The 16,860-nt window shown below is 36.0% G+C and overlaps 1 protein-coding gene across 1 annotated transcript in view; it reads left to right on the top strand.

Moving 5' to 3' along the window:
- LOC135224789 (trichoplein keratin filament-binding protein-like) overlaps positions 1 to 16,860 on the top strand; it is a 276,218-nt gene that overhangs the window by 79,395 nt on the left and 179,963 nt on the right. The window contains exon 9 of the mRNA XM_064264114.1: positions 14,536 to 14,664. Coding sequence (XP_064120184.1) covers positions 14,536 to 14,664 — 129 coding nt within the window. The remainder of the gene's footprint in view (positions 1 to 14,535; positions 14,665 to 16,860) is intronic.

Genomic DNA, 16,860 nt, shown 5'->3' with positions numbered 1-16,860 from the left:
GTCCTAAGTTTAAGTTTAAGTATGATAACTCTGTAAATAATTCAAACTAGATTATAACTATTTTGTTTTCTTTTCGTTTTCTTGAGACCTTATTTTGTTTCTTTCCAATCTTGTGGTAATTCTCTGGTACTATTTCACGAAGCGACACGGACTGAGCCCAGAAAAGGGATTTTGACGAAGGAAAAATCTATTTCTGGGCAAGGGTCCATGTCACCCAGTGAAATCCCCCCCTGTTTATCTCCCACCCTTGCGCCCAATATTGGTCTCTAACTTCAAGGATGGCCACGAGAGGTGCTGCTGTCGGCGTGGGGGAGTCTGTAGTAGTAGTTGGTGGCGCCGGCTGTGTACCAGCTCTCTCGGGAGGGGGATTTTGATGAAGGAGAATTCTAAATGACAAGAGGTACGTGGTAGTGGTCTCACTCGCCCCAGTACCATACCGACACCCTCTTTTTATTTAGGGTGAGTGAGTCGGATACTCTGCCATCCCCCTATTTTTATTTTTCTCTGGTAATGTTAGTATCATTTACCTAGAAATAATGAACTTAAGGGATTACAGTGGTCCCCCCGTATTCGCGGGGGATGCGTACCAGACCCCCCCGTGAATAGTTAGAACCCACAAATGTTTGGAACCCCTATGAAAATGCTAAAAACAGCCTATTTTGTTAGTTAAAACTCAAGAAAAACCCACTATAAATTTTCATACTTGGTTTTTTTAATAGTTTCATTACAAAAAGTGCATTTTATGATGAAATTCATAAAAAAAAAAACAGGAATTTGTGGATATTTATCATAGAAAAATGCGTGAATTTTCCGCGAATAATGTATGGAAACGTTCCCCAGAGAAATCCGCGAATCTGGAGAACGCGAATACGGGGGGTCCACTGTATTTCACTGGGCGACACGGACCCTTGCCCAGAAATAGATTTTTCCTTCGTCAAAATCCCTTTTTTGGTAGCATTAGCCACAGCTAATCGTTTAGCAAAATCCAAGCAATGGTCAAGAAGGTTGGATTTTCACAAGAGGATGCAGTCTACTCCCTCTCCCTTAGTTTCCTCGCCAAGAATGAGGATATGTCTAAACCCTGGCCTGACTCCCTCGTCATTTAGAACTTAACGGACATACTTGGGTCAGAGGGAGAGGAGAGGCTTCTGTGTCTGTGAAGGCTTTGAGATATTATCATTATAGGACATAGAAGATCAAGGGACCCTCAAACAATCTATGGTGTTCTGTGAGGAACCCTTCATGTTTCCTCAAAGAATGCTCTTTCGTTTTTCCTGAGAATCCTGATTGCGTAAGCTCATTCTCAGATCCAGGAGAGTACTTCTTAGAGTAAAAGCTGATGAGGTTTGGGCTGTCACCACGTCTAGCCTACCACCATAACATGTTGTGGTCTTCAATTCTACAGTCTGGGCTACTATTTGCTAATGCATACACCCATGACTGGTCTCAATTTAAGGATGGCCAATTTAAAAAAAAAAACTAAATAAAAAAACTTATTAGTGGAAAGAGAAAGATTATGTTTATGCTCATGGTACAGGAAAAAAGTCGAAAAACATTGCTGTACATTCCTGAGGAAGTTGAAAGTTAATATTTCCTGCCTCTGGGGACCTCTTTTCCTTAGGATAGTCATAAAAGCGTAAATTTTATGATGTTATAAGTGTTCTAATATTTTTAAAAATTTTATTTTCTCAACTTAAAATTGCAGCTCAGACAATATCATAACAGATAAGAACTAACACTAGGAACAAATTCTGAGTACATATATTCATTGTAAAATATTTATGACACATCCTTGGATAGGAAGTCGCGTCAGCATTCCCCTTTACCATCTCTAGCAAGACTGAATCTCTCTCAGCTCACGTTGACTTAAACAGCAATCTGCAGAGTTGCCAATAGTGGTAGATGGAACTTGGAATATGTTCCCCGCAAAATTATTTCAAACTGTATGGCACCAAATTTTTAACATACATATACGGTATGTGTGCTATCCAGACTTTACCACAAAGCTATGTGTAAACATATACGTGTAAGTGTTTACATAATAAAATATGGAATGTTAGTCCATATATATAAAAGACCAGATTGCTTGCAGGAATGTGATCAGACTAGAGACGCTAAAGATGACGTATACAATAAGTATGTAGGCTAAGATAACATGCCGTCACCTGTAGTCATTCAATTGTTTATAAACATTAGTCCAAGCTCCCTGCTTGAGACAACTACCCCGACCTATAATTCAAACGGCCTACGTGATCTGTAGCGTGTCTCATTCGATTGTGTGTTCGTATGTAACTATGTCATTTGTAAGTATGTTCATATGTTCGAACTACTGTCTGTTCCCTCATAACTTGTAACAGAGATGGTAGACAGGCAGAACAGAGTTAGCTATCGTCATTAGAAGACCTGTATCTCTTTACCTAAGCTTTATCATGTAGAGAGAACAGAAGTAGCCATCATCATTGGCAGAAGCGATCAAGCTATCGTTATTAGAAGACTTGTACAATCATATCTGATCTTCAGCATGTAAAACTTCAGGAGAATATATCTATTTTTATACTTCGTGTTTTCTACAAGAACCTCCTCACCATGAGTTTAACACATCATCGTCATAAACAAGAAGATAATCCCGACTTCGTAAGTGATCTACAAACCCCAAAACACTCCATTGAAGATGGAAGTGCAATACCAACCGACTTAGCGTATAGATTATCGCAAGTCTAACATTACCTCATAGGGCGCCTTATCATGCAAGGCACAAGCCCTAATATTGGTGGCAGTGGACCAGAAGAACTCTACAACTTCTCCGAAGAAATGACAGAATAATAAATCATGAAGTCAACGACGACGAAAGCAGCAGATTCTTCAAGCAACTTATTATCATCGTTTAGTGAGCGACTTCAGAAAACAACAAGAACTCTTTAACGACGACGAAAGCAAGAGATTCTTCCAGCAACTTAGTATCATCGTTTAGTGAATAACTTCAAGAAACAAAACCGACGTGTCCTTTTCCTACGTCAACGCAAGCTTCGTCTCTCATTAGAATCATTCAAGAAAACATCGTTAGTGAGCGTTTCCGGCACTTCAAGAAACAAACCGAACGCGTCTGCAGCATCGGATTTTCAAGGGCTCGAATCATCGAAAGAACGCGCATGGGGGAAACTGAAGCCAAACCAGGTCATCCGCTAAATAGAGAAGGAGGACCAAGGCCGTGTGTCGTTATCGGAACACCGTGACTTCCCACAAAAGCAAGCTAAGTACAATTTTTATTCATTTGGAGTAACTTTGAGTGTTTCCTTTGCAGGTGGTCGAATTTCGTTATTCCTGTGGCTGAAGTTACGAGACATTCTTAATCTTACTTTTTTACAGAAATTATCTACATCATTGAGATTTCGCTACTGCGAGTTTTTATCTTTGAGTGTCTGTTTCCAGAAGTTCTACTGAAATATCATAATCATATACTATGTTAATTTTATCATTTTGGGTGATTATTAATCCCTTACGTAACAAATCATATTAAACAGTGAATATGCGTTTACGCAGTGGACATCTGTATTTATACAGATGCATGGATAGGGTCGTTAAGCACCGTAGTGATTAGAAAACACACAAAAAACAAGTGGAACACCCGTACAAATCTATATAAATTAGAGGTAACACTATTTCGGGTCATGACAATAAATGCTCCTTTGCAAAGTCCCGCTCGCAGTTTTAGCCTTGAGTTTTTTAGTTATTATAAAAATATCGAACCTCAATGACTCAACTTAACTTTAAAAATATGGCTGGATTGCAAGGAATAACATGTCTGTAAAAAACTTTCATCAGGCTAAATGCGCTGACCAGGATCCCTCACTATTTCAAATTTTAGCAAAGAATGAAGTACAAACAGTTAATATTGAATGCAGTAGTGATAACTTGTCTTATTAGTAATCGCTCAGTTCCTAATAGTTCGTCATTCATTGCTTTATACGTAACCAGCAACATAATGCTAAAAACACACAATGCGTTGCCGATGGTAATAAAGAGAAGGATCCTAATTATTACAAAAAGAAATAGAAACAGTAGCCCGTTCAGAATCAAACAAGCAAACTCGGTTACTGTGTCACCTAGTCAAGCGGTCAAGGTTAGTTAAATCTGCCGAGTGTTCAAAGCATAGCAAATTCCACACAATAGGCGACTAGCAGAGTGGGGAAAAGCGATGTTGTTCATACATGCCAATATCTTTTGAATTAAAAAGGATTTTTCCTATGAAACACACGACCGTATAAGGTAATCAGAGCAGGTTTTCGTTTTTTTTTTAATACGTAAATATTATAAGTAGTGGTGGAGGGGGGATAAAGCCCGACTGTACGCGCCGTAAAAATTAGAATATCTTGTTTATTCCTTTAGTACACGTAATACCCTGTATTTACGGACTCACCGTCTGTTGTTCGAACTTCCCTAATGAGAAGTCCGGATAAGCGAGCGCTTACAGATACCTCTATAGTTATAAAAAACATTGATCTGTATCTAGTGTAATTGTAAGATATCCATCTAGGGTACACAAAATATTATCTTACATCCTGCAAAATAAGGCGTGTTTATCAAAGGAAAATCCTATAAACCTTCAAACATATTAGAAACAGTTTGAACAAAAAAGAGACAGTTAATCAAATAATAACTTATATAGAGGAACTATACATTTGTCTCATAAATCGTAACATTGTTCAAATGACCCAACAGAATTCTCCCACAACCGCAGTCGTAGTTTGCACGCAAAATCTCGAGAAGCATGCACCCTCGAATGTCTTAGTGCGTGTAAAAAGACTTTGCTGGGAAATGAAATTTTAATCCTTCCCAACACTCTGAAATATAACGATTTCCGCGAACAAAGCCCTAAAAGTATACATATCGTGGATACGGAAGTTATAAATATCGCATTTTTTATTGTTGCTAATTTTAATCACGCCCAAAAAACAGTCGTGGATGAATCTCTCTGATAATCTATCTAAAGTAATATCCGTAAAGTCATTCAAGCAGAGGTGATTCAGCAGAATTTTTTTTTTTATCTTCTACCTGAATACCAGGAAGTTTCTCCACTAGCGAGTGATCTCTGGGAGAAAAACGGATGTCATTGAAAACAAAATACGGTCAAAGGACAAACATAAAGCTATATACGTACCTTCGTGTAGAACCTCAATGAAATTTCAAAATAGAGATAAATGACGAAGTTGAAAAATGTTAGTAATAGGAGCCATTAGGAAATCAAATAAGCCCATATAATTTTTCCCTCAAACGTCATGCCATAAAAGATCGGACTTGGCGTATCTGCGCAGATTACTGTCGCTTAAACAAGGAAACGACTCCCGATAGTTTCCAGTGCCATGTACCGACGACATCTTATCTCTGTTAGGTTAGAATAAATTTTTCACCAGCTTGGACTTACTTTAAAAGCTTTTACCAGATACCATTACCTAAGTGATTGTACCTCATACACCGTTTTCAGCACACTCAGGGGACATTATCAATTTTTACGTATGCCTCCGGCTTACGTTGCGCCCCAATTACAATATAGTGTTTGGAGACTTTTAGGGGATAACCTACATGCCTATATGGATGATCTTGTAATCTTTTCTAATACCTTAGAAGTACATTCACATAAACTAGAGCTAGTCTCAGAGTAAAATATATAAATGTGAGTTTTTAAAAACCGAACATGTTTATCTAGGTTTTATGTGTCTTGTCAAGGTCTTAAAGTAATCCATGGTAGGTGTCGGCTATTCATAACTTTCCGGTACCTATTAACGTAAAAGGGGGATACAGCACTTTTGAGCAATAGTGGGTATTACAATCGTATGTAAATATGTAACTCTTCAATCATGACAGCTCCTTTAACAGATCTTACGAAGAAGAGCGTAGATTTATTATGGTCTAAAAAGCATCAACAGGCGTTCGATATCTTAAAAGCGGAATAATGCAGCTCACCTAACTTAAAAAATCCCAGATTTAAATAAGGAATTTTTTTTATTCCAACAGACGCCTCAGACCAAGGGGTAAGAGGGTATTACTTCAGTAATATGATAAACAGTTCTTCCCTATAGCTTTTTATTCACGTAAACTAAAGCCCTCTGAAAGTAAATATGCAGTAATAGGCAAGGAAGGGCTAGGTATCTTTAACACTAGTACATTTTAAGTTCATAATCTATGGCTATCCTGATAAAGTCCTTACTGAACATGAGTCCTTTACCGAGTTTTTCAAAGGCTTTAATCACAGTCCAAAAGGAACTCGGTGACAAATGATCATTCAGGTTATTGGAGCCAAGATAAGATATCTACCAGGGAAAGCAAATATCATAGCTGACGCATTATCCCGCAATCCCGCACCATACAGCAAAGAACCATTAATTGGACTAAAAGATATAGAAACATCCGTTGCCTATTGTAAAACCGTTACTATCTTAACAAGAAAATTCCTTAACCCAAGAGATCGCGACCATTGAATATCTGGGTTGGAGCGCAGAACTGTTACAAACTGAACAAAGCAAGTGTCAACAGTGATAAGCAAAACAATAAACACCAAACAATAAACACTTCGAACGAACAAGGTAAACCAGCAGCTAAGCAAAACCAATAAACACTTCGAACGGAAACAGGGTCAGCGGCTAAGCAAACCAATAAACACTTCGAGCAGAAACCCTAAAGCAAAAATATATTTAAAGTATGTGTATCAGAATAATGTAATCAAATGTATATTATATGTAGGTCCGTGACGAGGAAAACCCGAAGAACACAGCAGATGACTAACGACCAGGTAGTAATAATAATCTCTTTCATACCAATCGTCATAAACTGGTTGCATTCCGTCATCCAGGGTTCCCTACTATGTCACAGAAAGCCAAATCACTGTTTTACTGGCCTACAATGCTTACAGATATAAAAAGCACATAACTAATTGTAACACGTGTCATGAAACAAGGGATACACTAAGACACCTGTCAGTTTAAGAGCCTATCCTGTGCCAAATCAATCCTTGAAAGAAAATACGTAGAATTATTAACAGAATTATGAGTCTGACAGAGGGAATGAACACTTCTTAGTGTTAATAGTTCCTTGACACGTTATATAGAATTAATAGCACTAAAAAACACACCGCAATTAAGTGCATTAGGAATATTTATGAGTGTCTAAATCAGTAAACATGGAATTCAACACATGATAATGTGACTCGGGTGGTGTAAATCAATAATAATCTCCATAACGCGTTGTGTGAATTCCTTTCCATTAAGAAAACCAATAATATATTTTATCACCCAGAGTCAATCGGTTTGGTAGAATAACTGATAATTAAATAGGAAGTGTCAATGTCTTACGAGTTACAACTCGTGATATTGGATCTGAACTGGATTATAGCGGTTCTCGCGGTTTTAAATACCTTTATCATTTATATCTTGTATCTATAGAATTGATGCCGCAAGTAGCCTTATACGGTACGCCGCGTAGAACACTTTTCCACATATTCAAGCCAACCATTAATTTATCAAATATATATATATATAAATAAATAAATATAAAAAAATAAAATAAATATGGATACAAGTGGAGTCAATATAATACACTCCGTAAGAAGTCGGAAGGGTTACAAATTATAATAAAAAAGGAATCACGATAAAATCAATAAGCAAAACGTAACCATAGATTAATTAAATATCCAAATATATATGCGTATATATTTAGTAATGACAAATAAGCTAAAAGTTCAAATACATATCCAAAACCTACTGACATATTGTCTGTCCCGGTGATTTATATTCGTAGTCAATGAAAAAAAAAAAAATAATAATAATAATAATAATAATAAATAAATAAATAAATAAATAAAATAAAAGAGATTTTAAAGTCAGGAAGTCTAGAAGTGAAAATGTTATCTATGGAATAATCCTATATGAATCTTATACAGGGCTAATAATATATATAGAATTTGTATGGAAACCTTTTTCATTAGTTTGAATAAGGAATATTTAATTTAACATAATTACAATTCTGCAGATTTCCAACATGAAACTAATATATTGTTCAATTTTGGTACTGTTTTTTTTTTCAGACATTCTTCTCATGTGGGTCGAGTATTAAAATAAAAACAAAAAATTTATCCTAAAGTCGTATCTCTTACAGCGAGTAACGTAACTCTTAAGCTGGTGACGACGTCGTCAGTTCTAGAAGGTCTGTCGCGTTTGCCGTATCAGCATTGATTCCTTTAACCTCAAATATCTGCTTGCACAGGCTTCAGATTGACTGGAGAGAGGAATGCTTAGCTCATGAACTTCACATGATGACATACATAGCCATAATCTATTCTTTTCCGCATTGCAATGCAAACTTGGTTAAGGAATCGCAATCGTTTTAAAATGAATAAACAAAATAAGCAAATAGAATTTCTATAACAACAAAATGAATTAATTTTTTTTCTGAACCTCATAGACAATTAGAGTCAATAATTCAGCTTATGACATGGGTAAACGGACATTTAGAATTATCAAGTTATGGATATGAAATATTTACTTGCAACATTAGCCTATTACAATTCAAGTAAAACATTCATGGGAAAATGTCACATTTTCTTGAAAAACCCAAAGTTTATTTAGAAATTAGTTACATAGTGGGTTTTTTCGTTGCATCTCCTACCTATTAATAAAGTTTTTAAAATTAACATCAGAGGATGCGCGCGAGAAAATTGCATATGAAACTTTTGTTAAGGGCACATAGGATCAGATTTTATCACAACTTAATCTCAGTTAGCATAGAGAAATACAGAATCATGATTAATATTCTCTTTGACTCTTATGTTGCCTGGCAATCTTACAAATAGCTCCGTTTTCCACTTCTTGTCTAGTAACTTACTACCAGTAATATCGAATTTTCTTTGGGATTCGTATTGATATCTGTTATTTTTTATAATTATGGGTATTTTTACAGTCATCAGAGACCTGGATAGGTTCACTCATTGTTAATGCCATGGATAAAAAAAAGTTTGTACAGCTGACTCTTTTGAATTCCAAAATATCAGCGAATTCATGTGGGTTAAGTCTGGTCTAAATGGCTCTCTTCCCTCCCCTGTATTTGGATGTCGTCTGAATTTACTTTGCCCTTGTGACAAGTATAATTTCACTTGCAGGCTGATTAATGGAACCTGGTTACAGTATCCTGCAGTACGAGAGTTTCACATCGCAACTTCAAAAAATCGTTCGTCGCAGCGGACGACTACAGTCAAGTAACAACCGCCTACAATGTGAAAGGAATTTCATGGACTTCTTCGACCGACACCATATCTCGTCGTTAATCTCGTTTTCATGCGGAACGCTCCAGCGACTGTCGGAAATCGACTACGAAAGGGACATACTTCCGACAAATTACGACCCGAAGGATATTCAACTCTACTTTGCTGGCGAAGGACTCGTGCTGGGGATGTTTTTTTATTCATCGCGAACGTAATCGTGTAGCTTAGGATGCAGAGAATAAGTATGAGTGCAAAATAGAACGTTGGACCCGCCCAGGCAAATTTTCCCCTTGTTTTAACCCTGTGAAATAGGCCGTTTCATTTGGCTATAGGTGGTTGTCTGGAACTGTGTAATGGACGAAAAGTTGTTCGAACGCTAGTTAAAAGTGAAGTAGTATAACCTCGGTCATGTATCCTATATATATATAAAGTATCATGTATCCTATATATAATTGATCATAAATAACAGAATCGAAATATATCTTTGCGTGTACGCAATAGGAATCTATTTAAAGTGCACATATATTAATCATAATTATATGAATCCATATACATATGTATAAACAAATCAGGTAGCCTATAATCAATCTGTTACCTTTTACCTTACCAATATCTGCAGTTATATGAGTTAGTATATGGATTAATGAATTAGATATATAACATTTAGCATAAAAATCAACGAATCAATCAGCATAAACATTAATAATTTTATCAATTCATATATGAAGTTTTTTATCAGTTAAAATATTATTTTTATCATGTAAATCTTCATTCTATGCAATTGTCAGAGTACATTAGTATTTTCTGTAGCATATGTATCTTAATGAGATGAAGTGAAAAACTGTATCATTACATATCACGTGATCACTATTATTTACCAATATCATTGTTTTATATTTTATTACTTGAATCATTTCATGTACACCATGAATTTTTATTTACTAATATATATATATATATATTCACATAGTGTCTGTATCACACTCCTATAAGTCAAATGCAAGTCAAGTTTGAGTAATATTCAGTAGTTGGTTTTGGTAGCTGACCGAGCTAATGTAAGTGTTTACATAATAAAATATGGAATGTTAGTCCATATATATAAAAGACCAGATTGCTTGCAGGAATGTGATCAGACTAGAGACGCTAAAGATGACGTATACAATAAGTATGTAGGCTAAGATAACATGCCGTCACCTGTAGTCATTCAATTGTTTATAAACATTAGTCCAAGCTCCCTGCTTGAGACAACTACCCCGACCTATAATTCAAACGGCCTACGTGATCTGTAGCGTGTCTCATTCGATTGTGTGTTCGTATGTAACTATGTCATTTGTAAGTATGTTCATATGTTCGAACTACTGTCTGTTCCCTCATAACTTGTAACAGAGATGGTAGACAGGCAGAACAGAGTTAGCTATCGTCATTAGAAGACCTGTATCTCTTTACCTAAGCTTTATCATGTAGAGAGAACAGAAGTAGCCATCATCATTGGCAGGAGCGATCAAGCTATCGTTATTAGAAGACTTGTACAATCATATCTGATCTTCAGCATGTAAAACTTCAGAAGAATATATCTATTTTTATACTTCGTGTTTTCTACAAGAACCTCCTCACCATGAGTTTAACACATCATCGTCATAAATAAGAAGATAATCCCGACTTCGTAAGTGATCTACAAACCCCAAAACACTCCATTGAAGATGGAAGTGCAATACCAACCGACTTAGCGTATAGATTATCGCAAGTCTAACATTACCTCATAGGGCGCCTTATCATACAAGGCACAAGCCCTAATATACGTACTATGCATGTTACCCGTCCACAAGGGGTTGAGGATGTCAAAGCCATTTTTGAAAACTGTAGCATGTTAGGGCCTTTATCCATGGTTGGTATGATGTTGGGATAGGAAGTATGGGGGCTTACTGCCCCTTTACTGTTTCTTCTCCTTGTTGTAAGGTTTTTTGAGTTTATGGGAAACCTGGAGGTACAATGTACCCGAAGTACCCTCCAATCTCATTTTACTTAGGGTCCTGGGATTTAATCCTAGTGTAGGTGATAGCGTTGCATTTATTCTGGTCCACTCCCAGGGCAAGGGCAATATTTTTATCTGTCAATCATCAGTGTACTTCCATGGCTGCAGTTCCCACTAAGTAGGGGCGATTCCAAGCCAATACTGCCACGCCTCCTACAGGTTAAGAGCGCTGACCAGAGGCAGTAATCACCTGCAGCAGCTCTCTTACCAGGTAAGGTACAACAAGCATTGGTCCAGTACTAGCAACCTTTCTATTTCAAAGTTATTATCTTTATTAGTGTTTTGGAGTAGTTTATGTCCATGATTCCCACCTCCTTTTAATGTATAATCTGCTATGTAATTGCTTGGTAAGTCACTTGTGTAAAAATGATTATTTCTAATCAATCTTGTATTTCATTTTAGGAAAATGTAGCTTGGTGTTTTCTCTGGTACAATTTCACGGAGCGACACGGCCGAGCCCAGAAAAGGGATTTTGACGTAGGAAAAAATCTATTTCTGGGCGAGGAAGCCGTGTCGCCCAGTGAAATCCCCCCCCTAGTTTTCCCCCCCTTGCTGTGCACCAAGCTTCAATGCTACCGATAAGTATGACGTCACAGACGCCTTCAACGGGGTAGCAGGGTGTGACCTATGGGTCAGCTCCCCGTATTTAGGGGATTTTGATGAGGAAAAGGCTAATTGGAGGGGTTGTTGTGGTAGTGTTTAAGACTCACCCCAGGTTTATACCGACACCTTTTTTTATAGGTGAGCGAGTCAGAGAGTTCTGACATGTCCAATTTAGCAGTTCTCTGGTATTATAGCAATATTTTACTAGAAATAACGCTAAACGGACTTATTTCACTGGGCGACACGGCTTCCTCGCCCAGAAATAGATTTTTCCTACGTCAAAATCCCTTTTTTATGATGATATAAAGTTTAACGTACACTTACCAAGCAGTTATATAATTGGAGTCCTCCCTCCTCCCAACAGATGAACATTAAGGTTCAACGAATTGATAGCTCTCTGCCAAGTTGTACCCGGTGATCCCGAAAGTGGCCGGTTCCTGTTCACTTGCACAAGTGATTATAGCGTCACGGCAAATTTGAATTTAGGTCTGCCGTGGTAAGAAGCTTTCAGCCATGTAATTGCTTGGTAAGTATATGTAAAACTTATTTTATGATAAAAATATCACTTTCATCTATTTTGCGTGGACCTCAAATTGGGTCTGTTTCCTTTTTCATGTTTCTTGTGCTTCATATTAGCATGTAAAGGAAAACAAATATGTCAAATTAAAGTAAAAACTTTACTGTAAAAGGCCGATTCTATAACATTTTACTGTGAAATCAGTAGTTTAGGAGATATTGAAGGAAATGTGAGACCAAAGTCAATTTTTTTTCACTTTAAAATAAAAAAGCTGTACAGTGGTCCCCCCGTATTCGCGGGGGATGCGTACCAGACCCCCCCGCGAATAGTTAGAATCCGCGAATGTTTGGAACCCCTATAAAAACACTAAAAACCCCTATAAAAACACTAAAAACAGCCTATTTTGTTAGTTAAAACTTAAGAAAAACCATTAAAAATTTTCATACTTGGTTTTTTTAATAGTTTTATCACAAAAAGTGCATTAATTGATGAAATTGATAACAAAAACCAGGAATTTGTGGATATTTCTCATAGAAAAATAACGCGAATGCGCGAATTTTCCGCGAATAATGCAGGGAAACGTTCCCGAGAGAAATCCGCGAATGTGTGAGTCCGCGAATCCGGAGAACGCGAATACGGGGGGTCCACTGTACTTCAATTACAGGCTTGTTTGCAGCAAAAGCTTCTGTTTTAAAGAAAACTTTTATAGAAACAAACTTGTGTAGTAGTATTTCATTTTATTATTTTTTTGGTCTCATATAAAACCTCTTACCCATAAGATGCACTGTTGTGGAGAAAAACTGGAAAATATGGAAAAATGTACCCTCTAAAAAGGTTAACCTCTTCATTACCGAAAGTTTGTTGAGAGGTAGTACCACCATTCAAGTCTACTACACTGCCCCGGGTGCATAAAGGTGGTACGCATAGTACCACCAAAACTCCTCTTTTCAGATAGGGACTTCCAATCTTTCTGTAATTTTGGTTTGAAGAGTTTGGAGCAAAATAAACAGTATGACACGATGCCAGACGTATGATGAACCCAAAAAAATATTATTACTGCTTATAGTAGTGTGTAGGTGACAGATGAACTGCGTCTCAACAAAAAATCACAAAACCAGACAAGCGTAAACATGTAATAACTTCTACCCAAGTATAAAACCAGTTGCATCATCATTTACTGTATTTATTTATTTATTCACTTATTACATTTTACAAATAAAAGATATGAACACCAGATAAATGAAGGTAAAAATAAAGCCTTATAGTAGCTTTATATATAAAAAAAACCAAACCAGAGAAAAAGCAAAAAAGCGATTTTTTCTGAGGACAAGAAACTTGAAAAATTAGTTTAGATACCCCTGATGCCCCTAAAGTTGTTTTCTGTGATGAAACTAATCTTAGAAAACGTAGAAAATGACGTTGACCAATTTTTGAAAGATATACTATAAAATTTGCGATTTCCATATTTATTGGCGGGGCTTTCGCTTTAGTTTTTGCTCCGTTTTTTGTTATTACGTGCTTATTTACTGTTCTATTTTGATAATACTTTATGTGCATGTTCCAGGTGGATATACAGTACCAACATTCTGTAAGACCGAATTTCTATTCAAGACTGTAGTTTTCTCACCGACCACCAGTGTCCCTTGTACAAGGGACACTTAAGTTTCACATTTTTTTTTCATAAAAGCATTTATTTTCCAGTAGGATAATAAAACTAACAGAGAATATGCGTTATTATAGTGCTAATAATACCTGATAATTTCATTAGCCTGTCTTGATTAGTGTAATTTTGGCAAATATTTTTACAATCGGCACCCCTCCAAACTGGAGTCACTACCGAGAGATTCAGTTCGGCAGTGAACGCAATGTTTACATTCTGCTCACCCACCCGGTAAAGAAGGGGTTAAAAGTGGGAATTACACAATTTCAAAATGGCCGAATTTGTCCCATTTTGGATATGGTGTTCCTAAGGGTCCATATGGCATGTTCATACAATAAAACTAACTCTTGCAATTTGTTTGATTTAAAATGCTATTTGCCATGGAGTTAATAAATTGTCAAGATTTTTTATTCTCATTATCTTACCTTATGTTTTGGATGTAAACTTTTATGATGTACAAATGATCTCAACAGGGAACGAGAGAAGAGAGACGACAGACTACAGCTTGAAGAAATGGCGTTAGAGAGAGAAAGGCTACGCCTCCATGAGATATTTCAGAGGAGGGTAAGAATGAAGGAGCTAAGACAAAGGAAAGAGCTCGAGTAAGTATGTACAGTTTCAAATGCTGTTGCATTTGGAAATACAGATGTTCCTTTACTAGCGAATAAGTTACATTCCGAATGGCTGTTCGTATCTTAATTTGTTTGTAGGTCCAACTTTATATACTCAGAGTCAATAAATACAGTACTATTTATTGTTTTTCATACTAAAACACAATACAGTGGACACCCCGTATTTGCAGCGAATAGTCAAAACCCATGAATGCTGACAAACTCCGCTAAAAATGCTTTTAGCTGCCTACCTTGATAGTTCAACTACCAAATGTATTACTTGAATAACATCCCACTTCAAATATACCTTAAGTTACTATCCTATTATATACTGTATTAATCTTTGAGATTATATTATCAATATAATTTTAAAGTCATCTTAAACATTTTACCATTAAAAAATATACCTACTGCCAATAACAGAGCGAGAGAGAGAGAGAGAGAGCATTGAATCGGCAACATCATATATCTGACCATCAAGAGTGAAATTATGAATTATTTCTGAGGTAGAGAATAATAATGAAGAAAGAGTGAGAAAGAACAACTCCTTATGACTTTCCCCTCCGCCAATACGTATATCAAACTCATTTACTCCCCCGCCCTCCTTTCTTGAAGACTGGGAATCGCTATTTCTTTTATTAATCTTATTGATATTTGAAAATTAGTTAAGTAAATCATTTATATATCATACTACAAAACAAATAAACACATAAATAAGAGGGAGAGAGAGAGAAATTTTATTGTTATTGTTTAATCTCTTTAAACTTAATATTACGTATTTGAAAATTAGCACTGTAAAATATTTTTTTATCATAAAATGTAATAGTACCTTTAAAGATATATGCATACATTTCTAGCACTCAGCCAAAAAAAGAGGGAGAGAGTTACCGATATATGTATCTTGTGGAGAGAGAGAGAGAGAGAGAGAGAGAGAGAGAGAGAGAGAGAGAGATCCTTATTCAAAAAAGTGAAATGAAAGATTGTATTTCTTTAAAATACAGTGGTACCTCAGGATATGAAATTAATCCGTTCCGAGGCGGCCTTCGTAACCTGAGCTTTTCGTATCTTGAACCGCATTTTACATGTAAATTGCCTAATTCATTCCAAGCCCTACAAAAACACCCCAGTAAATTATATTTCCAGGTTTACAACACATGTTCTAGGGTTACGATGCCGATCCGACGGAAGAAATATGACTCCAAAAAGGCAAAATACTGTACATACTTGAGTAATATTCAACTGCATGTAATGTTCAACCCCATTTTTACTGCATATATTAGGACTTTAGCATATGTCCCTTAGCAATAAGCCTAGCCTATGTTAGCAGTTGCTACTATAGCCTAGTCTATGATTTTGACATCTAAACCTATGAATCTAAAAGCTTAGAATATGCCAATAAAATGTATTATAAATAATCAGTATGTACTCATTTCAAATAATTATTATTTAATCATTAACTATAATCATTAACTAGAATACACAAACAAACAAAATAAGCTTCCAACCTTTTGTTTACATTCAGCACTACGAGTACCGAATGATCGCCAAGCAACCACTTTTACCTAGCACACAGTTTGGTAATCATAAATTTTAATTATCTCTCTTCAACTACTGAAACTACCAAACAGTATAATAACCATTCATTTCTATTCTTTATTCTATCTTTACCTAATGGAGATACTGAGTTACTGACAGCTATAATGAAACATATAATATTAAAACAGAAGAAGAATTCTAGAAAATATTTGTTGGCTTCGATGATAGCAGTCTGATTTATTTTACATTTTATGATATCTAATTCACAATTTTTTTATTAAATGTATTGCATGTACTCATTTCAAATAATTATTAAGTAATCATTAACTATAATAAACAAACAAACAGAAAAAAAGCTTCCAACCTTTTGTTTATGTTTACACTATACGAGTAGCGAACAATCGCCAAGCAACCACTTTTACCTAGCTCACAGTACAGTACGTAATCATAAATTTTCATTATCTCTCTTCCACTACTGAAACTACCAAACAGTATAGTAACCATTCATTTCTATTTTTATTCTATCTTTACCTAATGTTTTTATTTTTTATTAAATGTATTTCATGAATAAGTTTTTCAATTTACAGCATCCTTTTATCAATAGAATACATAGAGCACATGGGGTAGAAGCTGACCAATAGGAGAGCAGGA

This window comes from Macrobrachium nipponense, chromosome 12 (assembly GCF_015104395.2).
Source record: "Macrobrachium nipponense isolate FS-2020 chromosome 12, ASM1510439v2, whole genome shotgun sequence".
Classification (NCBI taxonomy): Eukaryota; Metazoa; Arthropoda; class Malacostraca; order Decapoda; family Palaemonidae; genus Macrobrachium; species Macrobrachium nipponense.
Note: the sequence above shows the minus strand (reverse complement) of the source record. Positions and strands in the feature narration are given on the sequence as shown.